Source organism: Saimiri boliviensis, chromosome 14 (genome assembly GCF_048565385.1).
Source record: "Saimiri boliviensis isolate mSaiBol1 chromosome 14, mSaiBol1.pri, whole genome shotgun sequence".
NCBI classification, from domain to species: domain Eukaryota; kingdom Metazoa; phylum Chordata; class Mammalia; order Primates; family Cebidae; genus Saimiri; species Saimiri boliviensis.
Window position 1 is genome coordinate 93,060,023 of NC_133462.1, and position 21,831 is coordinate 93,081,853.

General features: G+C 37.5%; 1 protein-coding gene across 3 annotated transcripts in view; it reads right to left on the reverse strand.

The window, feature by feature from the left end:
* SMYD3 (SET and MYND domain containing 3) overlaps window positions 1–21,831 on the reverse strand; it is a 755,279-nt gene that overhangs the window by 580,255 nt on the left and 153,193 nt on the right. For all 3 annotated transcript variants that reach the window (XR_012513694.1, XM_074385664.1, XM_039464247.2), the window contains exons 3-5: window positions 21,430–21,537; window positions 15,948–16,005; window positions 13,808–13,944 (exon numbers count right to left, since the gene is read on the reverse strand). Coding sequence is in view for 2 of the 3 variants with exons in the window: in XM_074385664.1 (XP_074241765.1) it covers window positions 13,808–13,944; window positions 15,948–16,005; window positions 21,430–21,537 (303 nt within the window). In the remaining variant the exon portion in view is untranslated. The remainder of the gene's footprint in view (window positions 1–13,807; window positions 13,945–15,947; window positions 16,006–21,429; window positions 21,538–21,831) is intronic.

The following is a 21,831-nucleotide window of genomic DNA, read 5'->3' on the forward strand; positions in this document are numbered from 1 at the left end:
CCTCTTCAGATGCTGTATTGGCTGAATAAAATGCTGCTACCCATCAGGGGAGGAAAGGAAATTCCATTAAGGATATTTTGAATTCTGATCCTAATTCAGGTGATCCAAATTAAACAGATCTGCATAAACAGTATTTTGATAAAATTTTTCTATAAGCATCAAAACTAAAACCAAATGTCAATTAAAACTTGAAATGGAGCCCATGACTGACAAGTCTGGTCATGTAGCTCCAATTCTTTGCTTTTACTTGACAAGTATTCAAAAATAACATTTTAAAATTATCTGCCTATGTCATTAATATCAAGTATAAATGTTAAGGTCAAATATCCCTAAAAGAAAAAGAGATGTTAGTAAGACCAAAGAGTATTTTCTTCCACATTGCATATATGCTTTATTGCATATAAAATGTTTAAATCTACAAATGCATGCATCTGTAGAATCACAGAGAAAAACACATCCAATAATGGCTAAGAAAACACACAGACTCAAGCTGGAGAGCTCGTGAATAATTAATGTTTTAATATTCCATACTACAAGATTGTAGAATGCAGATTTCAAAAGATACCTAACTCCATGCAAATTATATGTCAATTATCTTTATTTTCATATGGAGTTGTGGCAACAACAGCACAGAATCATTTGATATGAACAATCTACCCTCCTCCCACTCTCAGTATTTATTTGGATTTGAATATATGAAGGACAGAGGTATGTAAGACATGATGTACCACCTGTATAAAAATACCAGAAATCCTGATTAAATAATTTACAGCTTTGCCTAGAGCAAAACTTTAGTATTAGAGAGAGAATATTATCAAATATTCTCATTTCCGTCATTCTGCATTTTGCTAAGGCTTATAACAGTACACAATTAGGGCTCTAACAGAGAACTAATACAACACAGAATGCAGTATGGTGGAATGGAGAAAATAAGAAATCCAAAATGAAGAGGGCCATAAAGTTCTGTCTCTTTTACTTAAAAACAGTGTGACCTTAAGCATTTTCTCATCTGGAAAGGCACAATAACCATAACTCAGAGGGCTATTATGAAAGGTAAATGTAAACATATACATTAAAGTACTTGGTAGAATAAAAAGTTAAAATGAAGGAGTGCAGCACTAGGAAACTTGTGATAAATCTGCCAATTGTCCCTCGATCTGTTGATGTAAGACATATACCAGAATCTAATACTCATTTGTTTCCTGGCAAGTACGGACAAAAATGGGAAATACAAGACAAATCCACATACTCAAGTACATTAATACAGCAGTTCTATTTATAACTGAGCTATCTAAAGGGAAGATAGATAGCTGGTTTGGAAAGCCACAATCATTTAAAGAGACATACAGAATCTCTGAATTGAAACTCATCATCAGACAAGCTAATCTAGTTTCAAATGTCAAATAATACTATTCTGTAACTTATTTTTAATTTTCTACCTTTACACAGATAGGCTTCAATATAAGAAACAGATATTGCTAAAAGGTTGTCCATAATTTAACTTCTGTTTGCTCTATCACATTTTCACTCCAATTTAGCAACTAAGTTCTTGAGCACTTGGGCATCAATTAAGAGAGCATTAGACTGAACTCAGAAGACTTCAGTTTCTAGCTTTCTTTCTGCCACTGGGTGACTACTTACCCTACTCTAAGCTACAACTGATGTATTCTAGAGAAAGGGAGAGGATAAAAATTGGGAAGGCTATGGAGTTAGAGAGTTTCTGTGACCTCTTTAGCCCCAAAGTTATATGATTTTATTATGCTGAAGGAAGAAAATGAGGACACATGACCTCTATTTTCAAGAAATAAATTACTAAGTGGGAATCTAGGAAAAAAAGACTTGAAAAGTAGAGGACATTCACAGTTGTGAAATGGCTGGCACAGAATGTAACAGTGTCTACTGACTTTACAAAAGGGGAAACATCAATCCTGGCCAAGTAGATTTCACCAAAGATCTGAGTAGAAACTTAAGAATAAGCAGGACTTCAATGGAGAAGGTGAGAGAAGATATCTACACCCTTCCGTGATGTACCAGGAGTATCAGAAACTCACAAATTCAAAGAGTACTTTACATATCATCCATGCCTATCTTGTACTCATAGAGATAACCCATCCTGACGTGTAATTCTAATCCTCAGTGAAACTCTTCTAGGAAGAAGGTAGCTTCCAGCTGGACCAGGACAGCCTGATAACACTGTTGAAGCCCTCTGATTCTAAAGCTCTTCCAGATAGTAAGACAGTATTCCTGTCCTTTCTTCACCATGCTTTGTAAATAAACATTTATTTAAATATGTCTCTTTAAACATGTAACATTAGGTACTAAACATAGAAACTGTAATGAAAATCAACTTTTGAAGATGAAAGGAAGACTCTTTTCCCCTTCGATTAAGACGATTTTTAAAAATCTCCTTGGCGAAGCCATCACCACATTTGCCTGCTTACCTTTATAATATACCAAGTCATCTTACTTTCCACATAAAATGCAATGTCTGATTTCTGCCCCTGAAAAATATCCCGCTGTTTCTGCCTATTACAAAATTTAATAGAGCAGTTTATCATAATTTTTTATCACTATTACTATTATATGTCTAAAACATATTGGTTTTTTTTCTCCCATGAAAGGTCCTCCTTATTTGAAACAGAAATAGCCAAATCACAATTTAAAGTTTGAGGGCAATAATCCACAATCTAAGAAAAGATCTAAAAAAAATCAAACAAAAACTTTAAATTTGAGTTACATAGCCAAAATATTTCTAAGAGAAAATGTTATCTTTATGTTTCATTTCAAAACAAAATAATGAAATGTGACATCTTTAATTAAAAACCAAAAACAAGCTGGGCATGATAGCACATGCCTGTAGTCTCAGCTACTCAGGAGACCGATGCAGGAAGACTGCCTGAACCCAGGAGTTTGAGGTCAGCCTGGGCAACATAACAAGACCCTGTCTTTTTTTTTTTTTTTTTTTTTTTTTGAGATCAAGTTTCGCTCTTGTCATCCAGGCTGGAGTGCAATGGCACGATCTTGGCTCACTGCAACTTCTTCCTCCCGGGTTCAAGCAATTCTCCTCCGTCAGCCTCCCGAGCAGCTGAGATTACAGGCACCCACTACCACATCTGGCTAATTTTTTTGTGTGTGTATTTTTAATAGAGAAGGGTTTTCACCTTGTTAGTCAGGCTGGTCTCAAACTCCTGATCTCAGGTGTGCCTTGGCCTCACAAAGTGCTGGGATTACATGCGTGAGCCACCACACCCCGCCAAGACCCTGTCTTTTAAAAAATTAAAAATTAAAAGATAAAAAAGGAAACAGTTCAGTGGCTCACGCCTGTAATCCCAGCACTTTGGGAGGTGAGTGGATCACCTGAGGTCAGGAGTTCAAGACCAGCCTGACCATCATGGTGAAACCCCATCTTGGGGGGAAAAAAAAAAAAAGGAAACAGTTAAAATGATAAAGTATTAAGAAAATTAAGTCTCCACTTTTTCTATTTTATAATTTCTTTTGCTATTTAGTAAAATAACTGCAGTTTTCTTACTATATCAAGTTTAAACATTTTTAAAGTTATTGAATTAAATTGGCTTAGAGTAAAACAAAAATTAACTCAAAAAAACAGAACTGTGTGCATACTGTACTCAGAAATGTGACTAGCAATGTAAACCTATAGAACTAATGGCTTTTCAGAAAATAACAAATAAAGTATTTTCTATCCCCTTTTTTTTTGACTAGAAAATTTTCTAACAGCACACCCTGTTTCTCATTGTTTACAAAACATCTTCTGGCTTACAAATTATAATTCAGGGGTTAGGAAATAAAGGCCCAGAGGGCAAATCTGGTCCCCTACCTGCTTAGGCTGCAAGCTAAAGATGTTTTCTTACATTTTTAAATGGTTGGGGGAAAATAAAAAGAATATTTTTAATACGTGAAAATTATATGGAAAGTCAATGTTCAGTGTCGTTTCTTTGGCAGACAGCCACACTCATTCATTTACCTATTGTACATGGGGACTTTCACGTTATAATGGCAGAGTTAAGTTGCCACAAGCATGTGAGGTAATGCGCATGTTCATTTGCTCCATTTAGCCCCTCCATAATACACGCATATTTTAAAACATCATGTTGTACATGATTAAATATATATAATGTTTATTTGCCAATTTAATTTTTTTTTTTTTTTTTTTTTGAGACAGAGTTTCGCTCTTGTTGCCCAGGTTGGAGTGCAATGGCACAATCTTGGCTCACCACAACCTCCGCCTCCTGGGTTCAAGCAATTCTCCTACCTCGGCCTCCCAAGTAGCTAGGATTAAAAAGGATGCACCACCACACCCAGCTAATTTTTTGTATTTTTAGTAAAGAAGGGGTTTCTCCATGTTAGTCAGGCTGGTCTCGAACTCCCGATCTCAGGTGATCTGCCTGCCTTGACCTACCAAGTGCTGGAATTACAGGCATGAGCCACCACGCCTAGCTAAAATAATTTTTTTAAAGAAGCAGCTACCACAGAGACCATAAGTATCACTCTTTACAAACCAAAAATTGTCATGAGACAGTTATAACTCACTTTTGTCTCCTGCCTGGAAAGTCTAAATATTTACAATGTGAGATTTCATAGAAAAACTTCCTTGAAACCTGGAATAATTAACATAATTATTCATCACTTCCTGAAGAACTTAGTATAATGGCAGTCTCTATGAGTCTGAGCTATCAACTAACTTACTAGATTTCCTGACTTCTACCATGATATTAATGTTTCTTTCTGCAAGTCTCATATATTTACATTATGTATTAATTTTTAAAATTATATATCTGGGCCAGCTGTAGTGGCTCATGTCTATAATCCTAGCCCTCTGGGAGGCCAAGGTAGGATTGTCACTTGAGCCCAGGCCTTCTAGACCAGCCTAGGCAACAGAGCAAAACCCTATCTCTACAAAAGTAAAACGAAGTATAAGCAAGGCATGATGGCATGCACTTGCAGTCCCAGCTGGGCAGGAGAACCACATAAGTCTAAAAGTTCAAGGCTGCAGTGAGCTATGCACTGTAATTCTAGCACTTTGGGAGGTGGGTGGATCACACAACTGCACTCTAGCCTGGGTGACAGAGCAAGATCCTGTCTTTAAAAAATAATTTTTTAATGAAATGAAATAAATAAAAAATAAAAAAATCTATCAAAATATGTTCCACAAAACAGAAAAGGGATACCGTTTTCTCACATTACTTCAATCAGTCAAAAATTGAAGACCACTGCACACAATGAAGGTTGCCAGGAATTCAAAATAAGTAAGATGTAATCCTGGCTCCAAGTAATCGCATTCTAGTAGAGAGACGCAGTACTACAGTAGAGATTGTTGCCACTAAAGGAAAAGCCAAAGCAATGATAATAACCTTTGCCATTTCGTAACATCATACAGACACTTAAAAAATATCACCTCCATCTGCATTGATGGCAAATTATACCCTCAAACAGATAAAGCAACAAGGCTTGACAAACACATTTATCGATCAGTACTTTTAACCAAAGCATTAGCCCTTACATAAGCAATTAACCTTGACCAACACAGGTATAAATAAAAATGCTGGTTAAGAACTTACTAATTATCCTTCCCAACTTCAGAAGTTTAGCAGGCATCTGGTTTTTAACTATGATAAACATATACCAACTCATCATAGGTTATTAACACATAAGTGAAAAGAAATACTTAACCAAATGGCTAGAAATGAAGAACATGATAAATAATCATCATTAAAAATCCAAACAACTACTTGTTTTAAAAGCCCAAGTGTCCTACGAACGTCACTTTATTTGAAGGTAGATAAATATTTTTGAGAATAATTGTCTCCTGAATCTACTTAAAGATCCATTCTGTTATAATAAAGACAAAACATATAAATCATAGAAGTATGACACCATTTTGTAATTACAACGCCAGGATCTGCAGGCATTTAAATATCTTAACAGTCTGCCTGCTTTACTTAAAACCAGAAGAGAAGAATAATCCCAATAACTAAGTATTCTAGCAGCGCTGTGAGCAGACTAGAGAGATGTGGCCTGTAGCAGCTACAGCCACACATATAGACACAACCACCCCAGTGACTGGAGGTTAGCAATCCTGGTGTGTCTGCTCGATTTTAGTGTTAAATATTTAATGGCATATTTTTCGTTAATGGAACGCAGGCACATCTGATCAGTCACTGGGATCATTTAGTAATTCAGTCAAAGTTATCATACTGCCATTTCACATCAACTTTGTAATTAGATAATCCATCACTTTACTAATTCAAAAGACTGCTTTCTTTACTACTTTATAGCAGGCTACAGTAGTGAAACCCAACAGAGCTCATCAACAAAAAAGGCTTTAAATTTGGTCCTACATGAACTTGAAACCCTCGAGTGGCAAACATATACACTCCTGACCTTTCAAAACAAGAGGTAATAATCTTCCCACAAATTAGCCTACCAACAACAATGAAGTAACAGAGCAGCAGTGTATCCAGATGAAATGTTAAACAGAATTGAAAATTTAAGATTAAAAACCAAATATAACATGATCAACTTTGTTCTTGCTTTTTATACTGTTCACCAGAGAATGAAAAAGACACACAAAGAAATAAGTTAGTAATGTTCCTTCCATGCTGATTTACAGACTTCACTAAAATTATGAGGGAGGTTATGGCAGAGTATCTCCTCAATTATTTATGATCACTCTAAATGTAAAGTTACACACCAGCCAAATGCAAGTCTGATATTATATTCAAGATAAATAATATATATATTTATAAATATATTTATATATAAATATATATATTATTTATCTTGAATATATGATATATATCTTGAATATAATATCCTGATTATTTTCTCTTGCCTTATTTCTAACATACCACAAAATATTAAATCATGATTTCTTATCACATTATGAATTAGTAAGATTCTTGTTTTAACACCTTCTCCATTGCTTCTCCAATTAAAACCAAAGAATTCTTCAATAAAAAAGAATTTATTCAGAATGAAACTATAAAATTTAAATATCATAGCACCAAAAATACCTTCTAAAATATTCACTTTCAAATCTATGCAACCAATACATATTGCAAAACCAGCTGCAGCTTAACATAATTATAAATTAGATTTTGGAAAAGCAAGCTCTGGAGGTCACATATATGCCCTAAAGAACAAAAATAACATGCTACCAGGAGAATTATTAATTTGTTTGAAAGAAAACAAGCAGGAACATCTTCTCAAACAGATGTGGAATTTCTAATCAAAAAATTCTGTGGCAGTTGCACAACATTATAAAGTTCAACAGTACTGTGCAGAGCTCTGGAAACGCTAACAATGACATATGTTTTGTGGTCAGGAAGGTCACTTTTATTCTTGTTGATGCCAATTTAATGTCTGCTTTTGAAACATTCTATGCAACTAGCCTGTTTTCTGTTTTATTCTTCAGATTTTAACACATTTCTCATCAGGCTGTCAAATACATTTTTAGAAAGTTACAAGCCCAGAAAAAAATTGTGTATTTTTCTAGAACCCTGTATAATAATCCCTAAAAAAGTATTTCACGTGCATAAAAAAATACTTTCAAAACAAATTCTACTGAAATTAAGTTTAGACTATTCACAACCATTGCCAATAATTATCAATGGACATTTGGAGGGATAGAATAAGAAATACAATACAGTATATTCCATGTCATTTCAATTAATTAAAACATGACAACTAAAGGACTCTTAATTCCATCCTTTCAAGATGCATGTGTGAGAGAGATTTCATTCATCACAGGAAGCCTACTTTTACATTTCCTATGTGAAATCCCAAGAAACTACCTTGATATCATGGAGTTGCTATGAATGATGGCAACAGTAAATGATTTCTGTCCACAATGGCTATGACTGAAACCAAGACAGTTACTAGGGAAAAGACACTATTGCCTGTTTGCAAAGTTTCTTCTCAACGAAACAGGTAATTCTCAGTATCTCAAGAGACATCAGTACTGGGCACAACTGTGAGCAACTGTCTGAGACTCTGGTTTACAATCAGTTGCTGACTGCACTCCTGGCAAGAAGACAGCACAGGGAGACATAAAACACTGAAGTTCTGTATTCCAAAACAAAGAAAGCCAGGAGGTGGAAGCAAAAGTAGTAGAAATTAATAATATGTGTCAGACACTCCACTAAGTCCTTAGAGTTGATCCTCTACTGTAATTACTAAATATAACTGAAATCTGTATTCCACAGGTAACAACTTCCTTTGCAAACCTTCTCCAGAGGAGGTTGATATGTTTCCCTCAGGAGGTTGGAGGAATCAACACTCCCTCACTCCCCAGCAGCATTTCTAGACCACTGTACATCACTGTTTCCCAACACCATGCTCACTTTTGAAATTTATGTCAGTTTCTACTTACGATATGAGGTCCTCCTTGATACCCATCCCTAGAAAAATTCCTCCTTCCTATGCCTCATGTTACTCAAGATTTTACAGCCAGGCAACAAATTCATAAGTGGACAGGATATATTTATACAGAAAACTCCACACTCTAAACCCAGTTGCTATTAGTGTGTATGTGTGAGTGGAGAGTCAGGGACTAACACTGGTGCTAAGAAGTGGGGTAAAAAGGAGGAACATCTGGGAATATGACCCAGAAAATGACTATACAACAAAAGGTCTCAAGTAACAGAAGACATTTTTCCAAGTAAAATTAAGGCTTACACAGTAGATGCACATTCAGCACTGAGAACATGGTCCAACAGGAAAGACACACTATTTTCCACCAGAAACTCCAATGTTCACAATATAAACAGCCAACATTGCAGGTATCAATCACAGGTTTCCATTAGAAAAAGCCATCAATTCGGCAGACTATAAAATATGCTCTCGGGATTAAGACCTTTCTCGTCCTCCCCAACCTTTGCCTTTCAGGGAAAGTGCAAGTTTGATAAAGATATGCATCTCTTCAAGTAAGACTTGTGACCTGCCGATGTTTTTTGCCTTGACAAATAATCTTGTGATTTAGAATTAGCCACAAAATTCTACAACCCTGTATCAAGAGTATTTGTACACATTACACCTGCAAATAAATAAATAAAAGTCTGCTGAATTTACTAAGCAAATTCAGATTCATCTAACAAACATCTCTCAGCAGGGCAAGAGGCTTGATAAGAAAAGACTAATCCTAATGAAGGTTAGACTAATTCTAATGAAGACTGTCTCCAAACAAAGGGAAAGAACATCTGTGTGAAATCTAAGTATTAAAAATGACAGCTATAAAACAAGTCTGAAAACTAAGGAAACCAGCTAACAGAAACATGAAGATTCACTCTACTAGTCCCTCTGTTTTTGAGTATGCTTGAAAATGTCTGTAATTTAAAAATCAAAAAAATTAACACATAAGCAAGTTTAGAAAAGCTCTCAGAACTCCACAAGCCTTCAATTACAGTAAGATGGGCTAAAACTGGCCAGGTGCAGTGGCTCACGCCTGTAATCCCAACACTTTGGAAGGCCAAGGCAAGCGGATCACCCAGCTAATTTTTGTATTTTTAGTGGAGACGGGGTTTCACCACATTGGCCATGCTGGTCAGGAGCTCAAGACCAGCACGGCCAATGTGGCGAAACCCCGTCTCTACTAAAAATACAAAAATTAACCAGGTTTGGTGGCACATGCCTGTAATCCCAGCTACTTGGGAGGCCAAGACCAGAGAACTGCTTGAACCCAGGAGGCGGAAGTTGCAGTGAGCCAATGTGGTGCCACTGCACTGCAGCCTGGGCAACAAGAATGAAAACTCTGTCTCCAAACAAAAAAAGATGGGCTAAAACGTAAGCTTAGCATGTCTATGATATGCACAGAACCTGAATGAACGTAAACAAGAAGGACCAAAAGAAAAACATAAAACAAGGTCTTGGTTATGGAGGCCAGGTAAAGCTAGTCTTGTTTACCGCATAAATTCAAAAGTCAGCAGCTGCTTCGGAATGTACAAACTGTCAGTCGTGTGGGTCAAGGTCGATCTAAATAATTATAAGCTTGCTTGGCTCAGAGAACACTGAAGTTTATACACCAAACTACACTATATTATTGGTACAGTTAATTAGAAACGGCAGCAGGAGGCCTAGGGTAAAGACCATCCAGAGGCATTAACACCGGGGAACACCTCGGGCTTGTTGCACAGCAGGGAATACTGCTCTGGTCCCAGGAATGCCTCTTCAACATGCAGACTGTATGACGGCCTCGTAAAGAGGGCTCAAGCAAAGATCTCTGAGAAGGGAGGTGACCTCTGCTCACGAGATCCGAGAGGGTCTTTGCAGATGGGAGCTGGCAAGGAGGAGAAAAGCTTTGCAAGGCAGAGATCATGGAACACCCCAGGCTCTGCCTAGGTTCTCAGAATAAGGAGTGATTTTAATTGCTCTATGTCCCCAATGCTCGGGAGATAAAAGCCCCTTGATACACTGGGTGTGGTCAGACCAGGTGGCTCCTCATCCACTATACTTCTGATGCCTCAGCACCCTGATAAAAATTGGTGATAAACTCAGAGTACCAGCTTAGCATGTCTTGGAAGGATCTCAAGTGCTGTTAAATGCTCAGAGCATTAGTTTAGCATGTCTTCGAAGGATCTCAAGTGCTCTCCACCTGCCTGGCTATTTTACCTACTCCTTTACACTCCCCCCTCCATGCCCATAAGATCAATGAGATTATGCACATGGTAAAAGTGTCTGGGGCCCAAAGCTCTGGGCCAATGCAGTTCCCAAGCTTGCCTTGGTCCCCAGGACCCATGCTGTAAACTCTACTCCGTGTCTCTGTCTTTATTTCCTTTTCTTAATCCCTCGTCACCGTCAGGACTAAGGTCACCCACGTACAGGATTGGGGGCTGGTACCCAACATAAACATCTGGTACCCAACAAGTCAGGGATAGTTGCATGCTGACCTGCTTTCCACAACCTACTGAACTGACTTTTGAATTTACACTATGAAGAAGGCTGGCTTTATCTGGCTTCAAAAAAACAAAATCACGTTTTATGTTGCTTTCTGTGGTGCTCATTTCTTCTCTTTGATTAATTACTTTTATACCAGTAAAATGAGGAGAGGAGCAGTAGACTGGGATACAAATCTCTGCCCAGGGCTCTTTACCCAGCTCCTGTGTGCTTGATGTGATCTCCACCATCATATGCCGTCAACATGATGCACTCAGTGACTCATTCCTGCAAGCTACAGGATCCAGTTAGGTTAATTTAGGATCATTTCATGAACGAAGGAGAAGGAGAAGGAGTTGGAAGTCGGGGAAGGAGGGGAGTAATTTCTTTTAAGGACAAATTTATAAGCAGAAAAATACAAATTAAAAACATTAACAAAACTTTCACCAGAAAGTACAGAAGCCAAGGGTTATAGGTTGCTTTCCTCTGATTACTAACCTATATTTTAACGCAGAAATGACACATCTAAGGCCAATTACGCCCAAAAGTCTCAAAAATGCACATGTTCTACTTTTGTAGCAGTAACAAATATTATGTGGGGAGCAGGGTAAGCACAGTATTAAAAATTGGTCCACTTAATCATAGGAACAGAATTTTCCCTCTATATAACATGGAGAGAATTTCATTAAAAAATACATTAAAATCTTCAAAAAGAAAAGAGAACTGGATAATAATTCACATTTTACATGTAGCGACAGAACGTATTTTAAGGCCAGGCGCAGTCGCACACGTCTGTAATACCAACACTTTGGGAGGCCAAGGTGGGTGGATCATAAGGTCAGGAGTTTGAGACTAGCCTGGCCAACATGGTGAAACCCCATCTCTACTAAAAATACAAATATTAGCCAAGTGTGGTGGTGGACACCTGTAATCCCACTACTCGGGAGGCTGAGGCAGGAGAATTGCTTAAACCCAGGAGGCAGAGGTTGCAGAGAACAGAGATCACACCACTGCACTCCAGCCAGGGCCACAAAAGCAGGATTCCATCTCAAAAAAAAGAGGAAAAAAAAAAAGAGAAAGTTTATTTTGGCAAGTATTAGAGCCCAGAAAAAAATAAATGAAGTTTTAAAAAAGAAAGTATTTTAAAATATTTTTCATGGATATTAATAACATCAGTAATTATCACTGGAACATTTTCCAACAACAGAAATAATTACCACAAAATAGCCACAAACTTAACAATAGGAATAAGGTAATAATCATCATAAGGTATATTTTTATCTTTCAGTAGGTATTCATTTTTATGGTGTTTAACATGAAAAAAGCCTTACATACTATATACAATACTACTACAGGTTAAGATTTTCAGAAGCATATGAAATATATGAGAAAGTTCTCAGATGCATTGTAAGTAACCACTAAATTTTGAAGTCAGTTTTAAATTATAGATAAACCAGAATGTAACGTTAAGATGACATTAATCAGAAAATCATAAAAACATCTCACAGAATAAAAACACATTTGAGAAAAACCAGAATAAATCTCCAGTAATCAAACCAATTACATTTAATGTTTCAGAAAAGTTAAGTTTTAAAACATGCCTTAAAACTTTTATCTTTAAATGTATGTTACAAATTACAAAATAAGTGGCAAATTTGTCAAAAGCAAAGTTTTACCTGCAATTATGATCAATATTAAAACAAATGCAAACACACAATATGAAAAGGCAAGGACAGCAAATTCCTAACAGTGAGGGTAGTATCTCTGTCATCCCTATACCAGGGTAAATATCAAGAATCAATCATTTCATACCTATGGGCTGGTGGAGTAAAAAAAAAAGCAATCATTGCACTCTTCCTCCCTAAGCCAAGATAAACTCTCAGAATCATTTTTCAAAACAATACTTCAGGAAGCCAGGTATGGTGGTTCACACCTGTAATCCCCGCACTTTGGGAGGCAGAGGTGAGTGGATCACCTGAGGTCAGGAGTTCAAGATCATCCTGGGCAACATGACGAAAAACCCTCTCTACACAAAAAATACAAAAATTAGCAGGGCATGGTGGCTCACACCTGTAATCCCAGCTTCTCGGAATGCTGAGGCATGAGAATTGCTTGATTCTGGGAGGGAGAGGTTGCAGTGAGCCAAGATCATTGCCACTACATTCAAGCTTGGGTGACAGAGTGAGGCTCTCAAAAAAAGAAAAAGGGGGGCCAGGCAAGGTAGCTCACGCCTATAATCCCAGTATTCTGGGAGGCTGAGGTGGATGGATCACTTGAGGTCAGGTGATGAAGACCAGCCTGGACAACACAGTGAAAGCCCGTCTTCACCAAAAATAAAAAAGTTAGCCAGGAGTGGTGGTGCACACCTGTAATACCAGCTACTCAGGAGGCTGAGGCAGGAGAATTGCTCCAATACAGGAGACAGAGGTTGCAGTGAGCCAAGGTCACGCCACTGCACTCCAGCCTGGGAGAGAGAGTGAGACTCCATCTCAAAGAAGAAAAAAAAAAAGAAAAGGATTCCAATAAATTTTTTATTTCAAAGACAGGCTCTATGCTTAAACAATCACTATAAAACTCAATGAATATAATACAAGGGCAAACAATTTGCAAAAAATAATGGGATATGCTATTTTCTTCTGAGAAAAGAAAGCATATTCTTTCTTACCAGGGTATACTTTGAAAGTTGACAATGAACATATTCAGGCAATAATAATTATATTAATAAGACAGAAAAATTCATACCCTTTTCGACACACACAATACATTCTCTCATTCTCTACTCACTACAATAAGGGAGTAATATAAGGCATTAAGAGTCTTGAATTTCCTGTCAAGATTCTCGACATTTTTGTAACCAACAACAAAATGAGGAGCAAATGGTTGATCTGCGGAATTAGCAGATATTAAACTTAACACTTACTTTTGCAAAGGCTTCAAAAATGTCAAAGGCAGGTGGCAGCTGAGAGGCATCCTGGATTTCTTCTCTCATGAAATGCTGAAATGTCATTACAAGTTGCCTGAGGCCCTCTTTCTTATCTTCAGTCAGTTTGTTAATATCTTTTTTAAAGAGAAAATAAATAGCACAATCTAAAAGTGAACTTTTAAAGGATAATTTTCAAGTGTTCAATGCTGGCTGTTAAGCCAGGTATTTCCTGCCTTATACCAGATTCTGATAAAGAGCAAATACATACTGTCTTATCTTTTGACAACTAAAAATAATCCGTATGCAAACTCTGTCAAATTTTGTCTGCAATGTAAGATCGAACACCTATCAAAACATAAGTGTGCATGAAAAAGCATTAAATCCAGAATCAGTAAGGTTGTGTGTTACTAGATTTTCTACATCATTCTGTACAAACATACAGACAATTATAAGTTCTTATTAAGTCAGTCAATTTAAGCAGACTTTTCCATGAAATAATTTACAACTAGGTCATGACTAAACTAATAAATAGCATCACCTCTAAGGCAAAAATACAGAAAATGAGAACTAAAAAGTTCAGATAAAGTTGAAATAGGTTAAATTTTTCATGCGGATAATACATCATGAAGAGAACAGGGGTCATGCACAACAATTTCGACTTCAAGTTATCTGAGTTGAATAAACAAGATAAAGGAGCACAGCACAGTGGCTCACACCTGTAATCCCAGCACTTTAGGAGGCTAAGCCAGGCAAATCACTTGAGGTCAGGAGTTCAAGACCAGCCTGGCCAACATGGTGAAACCCTGTCTCTACTAAAAACACAAAAATAAGCCAGACGTGGTGGTGCACGCCTACAATCCCAGCTACTCAGGAGGCTGAGGCAGGAGAATCACTTGAACCTGGGAGGTGGACGTTGCAGTGAGCCAAGATCGCACCACTGTACTCCAGCATGGGCAAAAGGAGAGATTCCATCTCAAAAAAACAAAGACAAAAAACAAGATATGATGCTGCATCAACCCAAACAGAAGGAGATGGTTCTAAAACAAAAGAAGAAAAAAAAGAAACTTCTAAAGCCAATACTATCCCCTTTAAATATCATTTTCAATTATACCACGAATGGGGTATTAAGGCTAAAAGTATACACGTTCATTAATAACATTTGAGAGTATTTCACCTAAGGTCATGTGTATGACACTATTACTAAGTAGGGCTAATGTGAAGAGTAAAACCTATGATAACAAACATTAATTATCTAACAGTAATATATCAAAAAATTATGAATACTTTGCTGTCTTATAAAACTTGAAAAGATACATCAAGCTGAACTAAAGAGTAATTCTGTTGCTTATGTCCATGTGTATTCTTTAAATTACTTACTCAACAGAATAATTAACCCAATGATTTCTTATATAGTAATTTATACTCATGGGAACTTAGGATCCCACAATTTTATATAAATCTCTACTAGATCATCTTCTTATTTGTCTGCATCCAGAAGTATTAAACTGTGCAGCAAACATACTCTATGTGCCCTGGCTAGTTTTGAGTTGAAATCACTTACAACCTCATTGAAAAGGATCTGTGCCCATACAAAGGCAAAATAAAGCCTACCTTTGCTTAACACTCAGATATGGGAAGGCTTTTAAGTCATCCCAAGACGGTGGCTACCAACATGGCAGTTTCAGAGAAGAATGATGCCACAGAGACTGAGTCATCTGTACCTTCTCCTTTCCTTAATAACTAAAAGATCCATAACTCTAAAAACTCTGTGGAATCCCCCTGTGCACTAAATCACTCTTTTCTGACATCAAAAAGAAACCAGAACAGGAAATCAAGAGACAGAAGAAGGGAAACAGGGAGGGAAAAAACAAGAAAAATGATTTCGTCAACTGGACTAATGGTCATGCTACCCCATCTAACCTGAACATCTCTATGGTGCTTTACTAACTCCTCTTTTAGGACAAAGCTACCCCGGAATCAGTGAAATAAACCAGTATAACAGTTGTATATAAAAACAAGTTTTGTTAGGTTTGCAACACATTATAAAGAAACAGAAAACAAAGTTAAAAATAAACTTGTTTACCGAGTAAACAAATTATAGAAAAATTTTTTAAGATGTTGATAGACAATCACTTACTTGACTCCAGATCATAAAATGAGTAAAGCTTCTCTGATTCTGAAGGTGATCCTTCCATCTGTGAAGGAAAGGGGAAAAACACCAATAACAATTTCAAGCGTTCCAATATATAAACAAATATGTTTGACTACCTTTAGATATTTAAATGAAAGTCTATCAAAAAGAACATTTCTATATATATTCTTTCTATTCATCACTCAAAATAAAAATCTAACTTGTATCTTCACTCAACAGTTTAATCTCCAAATGCAAAATTCTTGTACAAGAAGTTTCCATATTTTTATATTCCTAAAATCCTCTATAAAATTGTATACTGGCCAAAACAGTCAGTAAACAATAGGAAAAGGTGGGGCATGGTAGCTCACACCTATGATCACAGTACTTTGGGGGGCCGAGGCAGGCAGATTGCTTGAGCCCAGGAGTTCAAGGCCAACCTGGGAAACATAGTGAACATATAAAAATTAGCCAGGCATGGTGGCAAGCATCTGTAGTCCCAGCTACTTGGCAGGCTGAGTTCGGAGGGTGAGCTACGACTGTGCTACTATACTCCAGCCGTGGTAACAGATCAAGTCCCTGTCTCAAAAAAAGAAAAAAAAAATGAAGAACAAATCGGGAGCCTGCAATAATTTGAGAAAGATATTCATGCTAAAGACAGGTAAAAAAAATCTGAAAGGCTTCACCACAGAAGAATTTCACAGAATTTACTGTTTTGCCACTTGCGAAAAAGGGCCAAAGAAATCACTTCAATGAATTCTATGAAAAAAAGATAAGGATAAGTACTCTTCCAGTGAATATTAATTATCATCTTCTTTGAAGAGGCAAGTAGAAAATGTCATGCTTGCCCTGTGTGTTAGTTCACAACAGCAGTTATAAAGGCAATGTAACAGAGATCACTTCCATCTCATATCACAAATATAGAACCATCTCCATCTTTATTCTCACAGGAAGACAGCAGGGCCTTCAAGAGAGACTGTATATTTCTTCACTGCTACAGATTCTGTGACTGATAGGAAAAGAACACATTTTTTTTGTCTTCAGAAACTCCCTGGAATAATCTATCTTCTACATTAACATGGGGTTAATTTCATCCTTAAAGAAGAGTAACAGAGGCATACCTCATGTTATCGCACTTCACTTTATAGTGCTTGCAGATATTACACTAAAGGTTTACATCATCAAACAAGTCTATCAATGCCATTTTTCTAACATGTGCTCGATTTTTGTCTATGTGTGACATTTTGGAATTCTCACAATATTTCAAACTTTCTGTTATTATTATATCTGTTACTGTGACCTATGATCAGTGATCTTTAATGTTACTACTGTAATTGTTTTGGGATGCCACAAACTATCCCTATATAAGACCATAAACTTAATCAATAAATGTTGTGTGTGTTCTCACTGCTCCGTGAACCAGCTACTCTCACTGACTGGCTATTCCCCTATCTCCTGCCTCTCCTCAGGCCTCTGTATTCTCTGAGACACAACAATATTCAAATTAGGCCAATTAGTAACTTTACAATGACCTATATGTGTTCAACTGAAAGGAAGAGTTGCACATCTCTCATTTTAAATCAAAAGCTAGAAATGGGTATGCTTAGTGGAAAAGTATTGAAAGCTGATATAGACGATAAGTTAGGCCTCTTGCACCAAACAGCCAAGTGGTCAATATAAGGGAAAAGAAAATGAAAAGAACTAATCCCATGAATATATGAATGATAAGAAAGCAAAACAACAGTCTTCTTGCTGATACAGAGAAAGTCTGAGTTGCCTGGACTAAAGATCAAAAAAACAGCCACAATATTCCCTTGCACCAAAGCCTAACCCAGAGGAAAGTCCTAACTTGATTCAATTCTATGAAGGCTGAGAGAGGTGAGCAAATTGCACAAGTTGGAAGTTAACAGAGGTTGGCTCACAAGGTTTAAGGAAAGAAGCCATCTCCATTACATAAAAGCGAAAGGTAGGGGAGTACGGTGGCTCATGCCCATAATCCCAGCACTCTGGGAGGCCAAGGCAGGCAGTTTACCTGAGGTAAGGAGTTCAAGACCAGCTTGGCCAACATGGTGAAACCACATCTATAGTAAAAGCACAAAAAATTAGCCGGGCATAGGATGGGTGCCTGTGGTGCCAGCTATTGGGAAGCTGAGGCAGGACAGTTGCTTGAGCCTGGGAGGCAGAGGTTGCAGTGAGCCAAGATCATACCACTGCACTCCAGCCTGGGTGACAGAGTGAGACTCCATCTCAAAAAATAAATAAATAAATCTAAAAAAGCACAAGGCAAAGTAGCAAGTGCTGATGCAGCAAATGATCCAGAAGATCTAAGTAAAATAATTGAATTTTATAACACTAAACAACAGATTTTTAATGTAGATGAAATGCCTTATATTGGAAGAAGATGTCATTTAGGACTTTCATAGCTAGAAAGAAGTCAATGCCTAAATTTTAAGAACAAGTTGACCTTTTTTTCAGGGACTAATGCAGCTGGTGACTTTTAAGTTGAAGCCAGTACTCATTTACCATTCCTAAAATGTCAGGAATTTACTAATGTCCTTACTAATCATGGTAAATCTACTCTACCTATACCCTACCAATGGAACAATGAAGTGTAGATGACAGCACAACTGTTACAGCATGGTTTACTGAGTATTTTAAGTTCACTGTTGGGACCTACTGCTCAGTAAAAAAAGATTTCTTTTAAAATGTTACTGCTCATTGACAATGCATCTGGTCACCCAATAGCTCTAACAGAGGTATTTTAAAACTTCAGTGTTGTTTTCCTGCCTGCCAGCATGACCTTCATGCTGCAGCCCATGAATCAAGGAATAATTTTGACTTTCAAGTCTTATTTAAAACTATATTCCACAAGGCTAGAGCTGCCACAAATACTGACTCCTCTCATAGATCTGGACAAAGTAAATTTTAAAAACCTTCTGTAAATGATTCACCATTCTAAATGCTATTAAGAATATTTATAAGGCCGGGTGTGGTGGCTTAAGCCTGTAATTCCAGCACTTTGGGAGGCCGAGGCGGGTGGATCACGAGGTCAAGAGATCAAGACCATCCTGGTCAACATGGTGAAACCCCGTCTCTACTAAATACAAAAAATTAGCTGGGCATGGTGGCACGTGCCTGTAGTCCCAGCTACTCAGGAGGCTGAGGCAGGAGAATTGCCTGAGCCCAGGAGGCGGAGGTTGTGGTGAGCCGAGATAGCGCCATTGCACTCCAGCCTGGGTAACAAGAGCGAAACTCCGTCTCAAAAAAAAAAAAAGAAAAGAAAAAAAAGAATATTTGTAAATCATGTGGGAGGTCAAAACATCAACATTAATAGCAGTTCAGAAGAAATGGATTCCAACCTTCATGGATACCTCTGAGGAGTTCAAGATTTCCGCAGACAAAGTAACTACAGATGTGACGGACAGAACAAAGGAACCGGAATCAGGAAGAAAACCTAGGAAATACGCTGCTACACATCGGCCTTTGGAAAGAATTATGACTAAGTCCTCAAAAGCAACTGCAACAAAAACAAAATTGACAAGCAGGATCTAATTAAACTAAAGAGCTCCTGGACAGCAAAAGAAATTCACAACAAACAGCCAACTTACAGAATCAAAGAAAATATTCGCAAACTATGCATCCAACAAAGGTCTAATATTCAGAATCTATAAGCAACTTAAGCAATTCATCAAGTAAAAAACAAACAACCTCATTAAAAAGTGGGCAAAGGGCCACCACAGGAGCTCACACCTATATAATCCCAGCACTATGGGAGACCAAGGTGGGAGAATTTCTGGAGCCCAGGAGTTGGACACCAGCCTGGGAAACACGATGAAATGTCGTCTTTCCAAAACAAAAGAAAAAACACAAAAACTAGCTGGGAGTGGTGGTGTGCACCTGTGGTCCCAGCTCGAAAAGCTGAGGTAGGAGAATTGCTTGAGCCCCACAGGTTGAGGCTGCAGTGAGCAATGATCATGCTACTATACTACATCCTGGCGCAACAGAGTGAGATCCCGTCTCAAAGAGTAAAAATAAAAAGTGGGCAAAGGACAAGGACACTTGTCAAATGACGATATACAAGCCACCAAAAAACATAGGAAAAATGCTCTGTGTTACTCATCATCAGAGAAATGTAAATCAAAACCACAATGAGATACCATCTCATACCAGAGTGGCTATGAATAAAAAGTCAAAAATAACACATGCTGGTGAGGGAAGAAAAGGGAACGCTTATCTACTGTTGGTGGGAATGTAATCTAGCTCAGCCACTGTCGAAAGCAGTTTGGAGATTTCTCAGAGAACTTAAAACAGAGTTACCATTCAACCCAGCAATCCCATTATTGGGTATATACTCAAAGGAAAACAAATCGTTGTACCAAAAATATACATGTACTCATACATTCATTGCAGTGCTATGCACAAAAGCAAAGGCATGGAATTAATCAAGGTGCCCATCAACAGTAACATGGACAGAGAAAATGTGATATATAAACACTGTGAAATACTACACAACCATTAAAAAGAGTGAAATGTATTTTGGAGCAACATGAATGCAGCTAGAGGGCATTATCCTACGTTAATTAACATAGAAACAGATTTTCACTTATAACTGAGAGCTAAATATTGGGTGGACACGGACACAAGGATGGGAATAACAGACACTGGGGAATACAAGGGGGAGGTGAGACGCAGGGAAAGGAGCAAGGGATGAAAAACTAGCTACTGAGTACCATGCTCCCTAACTCAGTGACGGGATTCATCATACCCCAAACCTCAGTATCATGCAATATACTCATGTAACAAATCTGCACGTGTACCCTGAATCTAAAATAAAAGCTGAAACTTTTTTTAAAAGAGAGAACTAAAATTAGAAGTAGAGCCTGAAGTGACTGATTTACTGCAATCTCATAATAAAACTTCAAAAGATGAGCAGTTGCTTCTTATGAATGAACAAAGTAATTTCTTGAGATGGAAACTTCTCCTAGTCAAGATGCTGTGAGGCATCACATGTTATAGTGAAACCATTTGTGAAAAGAAGAGCCAATCGATGCGGCAAATTCTATTGTTGTCTTATTTTAAGATATTGCCACAGCCACCCCAAACTTCCACAACCACCACCTGAATCAGTCATCAGCCATCAACATCCAGCAGCAAAAGAGTATGATGCACCAAAGGCTCCAATGATCCTTAGTACTTCTAGAAAAGTATTTCTAAATTAAGATATACACATTGCTTTGGTTGGCATAATGTTATTCCACACTTAATAGACTACAGTGTAATGTAAACATAACTTATGTTTACTGGGAAGCCAAAAATTTTGTGAGACTCACTTTATTGCAAAAATTTGTGAGACTCATTTTATTGCAATATTTACTTTATTGTGGTGGTCTGAAACTGAACCTGCAATATCTCTGAGGTACACCTGAAAATGCAACTGCATATGCTTATTTAATGACAACCCAGGCATATTTCATGAGTTTATACTCACAAGTTTGAAGACAACTCTGCCAAGAAGTCGAACGGAGTCTGGAGGATATCTGGGTTTGCAGCTTTTAAGGCATTTGCATTCCCGCTTGTGGTCCGGCCAAGCTTTTTTCTATTAAGACAAGAGTTGGGAGAACACAGGTGACCTAAAATTTAACTTTCATTTACACTGGTTTTGAGCATGAAGAGTCATCAACATTAAATGTTACTAGTCCAAATGTAACTGCACAATAGAAAACAAAACCAACATTCTACATCTGAAAATAATCCAGGATGAGTCTTTGCCAAGTATGCAATTACTACGCAAGGAAATTTAAAGCTTCAGCTTCACCTCTGTGCTTTAATTTGTCCCCTGGTTATTACCTGGCTGGTGGAGTCCAAAGAAAGAACCATTACAGCTTACTTA